General features: G+C 58.3%; 1 protein-coding gene across 1 annotated transcript; it reads left to right on the plus strand.

The window, feature by feature from the left end:
• Positions 1-593: 593 nt before the first annotated feature.
• ACA1_056320 (uncharacterized protein) lies at positions 594-1,651 on the plus strand (the record flags this gene model as incomplete). The annotated part of the gene is made up of 5 exons (XM_004354503.1): positions 594-818; positions 1,080-1,165; positions 1,299-1,525; positions 1,564-1,578; positions 1,641-1,651. The coding sequence occupies 5 exons, from the start codon at positions 594-596 to the stop codon at positions 1,649-1,651; spliced, it is 564 nt and encodes a 187-aa protein (XP_004354555.1).
• Between the last annotated feature and the right edge of the window lie 319 nt (positions 1,652-1,970).

The following is a 1,970-nucleotide window of genomic DNA, read 5'->3' on the forward strand; positions in this document are numbered from 1 at the left end:
AGCCTCGCCCATTGTGATGACCGAAAGAAGAGAGAAGATGGTGACGCACCCTGTTCATCTCCAGACCTAAGCCAAGGAGGAAGAGCACGAGTAGGAAGGGATGGAGCAGGTAGAGGCCGTAGATGAGGCTCGCAGCGGCGGTCAGGTGCACTGCCACGGCGCCTCCGAGGTAGAAGCGAAAGCGTAGCGGCGCTGCACGGCGCGGGGGCCGCTTCTGGCTCTGCACAGCTCCATCTCCTCTTGCCCCACCCTCCTTCCTCAAATCTATGCCCATGGTACCTTCGTGGTCATCCGGCAGCGTAGAGCAAGAATGAATTGCCAAAGGATGAGTAATCATCTTCCATGCAGGAAAAAAACATCACAAGTGAAGTGAAGAGAAGATGGACAAAAGTACCCGGTTTGCTGATGCGCGTGTGCTCGAGTTGGAGGTAAAGGAGCAAGTGCAGCCCATGCCGAGGAGGCCAACCGTGCCGAGCCTTCCGGCCCAAGTACAGCCGAAGAGAAAAGTGGAAGGAAATTTGGCTGTCTGTGCTGACGTCAGCACGTCAACAATTTTGTCAATTTTTCACTTGTGATTAATTCGCCTGGAGGGGATGGAGGTCGATGAAGACCAGTGGAAACCGAGAGACAAGCTGCTGCTCGTAGAGGCAGTGACCAGTGGCGCTGCAGGAGGCGGCAGCAACGCTGGGAATGGCAATCGAGGAGATTCTGGTGGGCAGGACGGCAAGCGCGATGTGAATTGGGCTGCCGTCAGTCGCCTCCTGCGAAAGCACATCCCCAAGAAGCGACTCACCACCCCCACCAGCTTTGGTTCTAAGGTACAGTGCAACTATTCTTTTGTTTTTGTTTTTATTATTCTTATTTTTATTAATATTTTTTATTCGCGTTAATCCTCTCTTGTAGCGATGCATGGCAATGTATGACACGCTGTTGGCTCGCCACGGGGTACCTGCTGGGGCTCAGAGCTTGTCGGCCAGCAACGGGGCTTTGGCGGGTACCGCGCTCGTGACTTTTCGTCTTCTTCTCCATCTTGCTGCTCACATCGACTTGTACTCTCTTCGTGAACGGCTATTCAAGAGGGGCTGGATCGCGTCGTGGCAGCGCTGCGAGAAGAGTACATGCACCACCTTCGCAAATCCATCGAACTCTGCGATTCCGAGATCCAGTACGCTCCTTCTTATGAGTCTGTGCTGTGTCATTGTGTGCACATTGCCGTCGTGCGTGTGTCATGTGTGTCGTGTGTGCGTGTGCGTGTGCGTGTACGCATGTCTGATCTTGGAGTAATGATACCTTTGCAGAAAGTCCACAGAGAGAATGACGCGCATCAAAGCTGGAGACCTGGACGAGGAGCTCCTCGCACACTACGAAGAAGAGAAGCGATTCCGTGCCGCCGGTCAGAGTCCGCCGGCCGCCGCGTCTGTGGTGGGCACCGCTTCGCCTCCTCGCAAGCGCCGGTCTCTCGAGGATAACGGCACGAGCCCGCTCGGCGCCTCCGCCCTGGCTCCGGCGTCGCCATTGCCTGCCGGTACCGATGCGCCTTCGTCCCCTCTCTCGCCCGCACAGCCGCCCACAAAGAAGGTACACCGTGTCATCCATTCTGCGCGGCCACGGTCAATGACTCACCTCATCGTCGTCGACAGGCTCGCCTTGAGCCGCCACACGCAGAAGATGCCACCGCTGTTGTGGACACCACCACTTCAACTGGTGTCGGTCGCAACGGTGCGCCCACCGAGCCACCACCTGCTGCTCCGGCCTCTCCGCCTGCCGAGGCTGAAGCCGAGCCCACCAAGGCCGTGGCTGAAGCCGCCGAGCCGACCGCCGTCGAGAGCGCGGAACCACAGCTGGAAAGCGACCAGACTCTGAGCAGCAGCGCGCCGCTGGAGACGCCCACGATGACGGCGATGATGCTGGGCATGGTGGTGGAGGAGCCCCTGCCCCTGCCCGTGGTCTCGTCACTGTCATCGGCGCCG

Source organism: Acanthamoeba castellanii (assembly GCF_000313135.1).
Source record: "Acanthamoeba castellanii str. Neff unplaced genomic scaffold scf7180000084597, whole genome shotgun sequence".
NCBI classification, from domain to species: domain Eukaryota; phylum Discosea; order Longamoebia; family Acanthamoebidae; genus Acanthamoeba; species Acanthamoeba castellanii.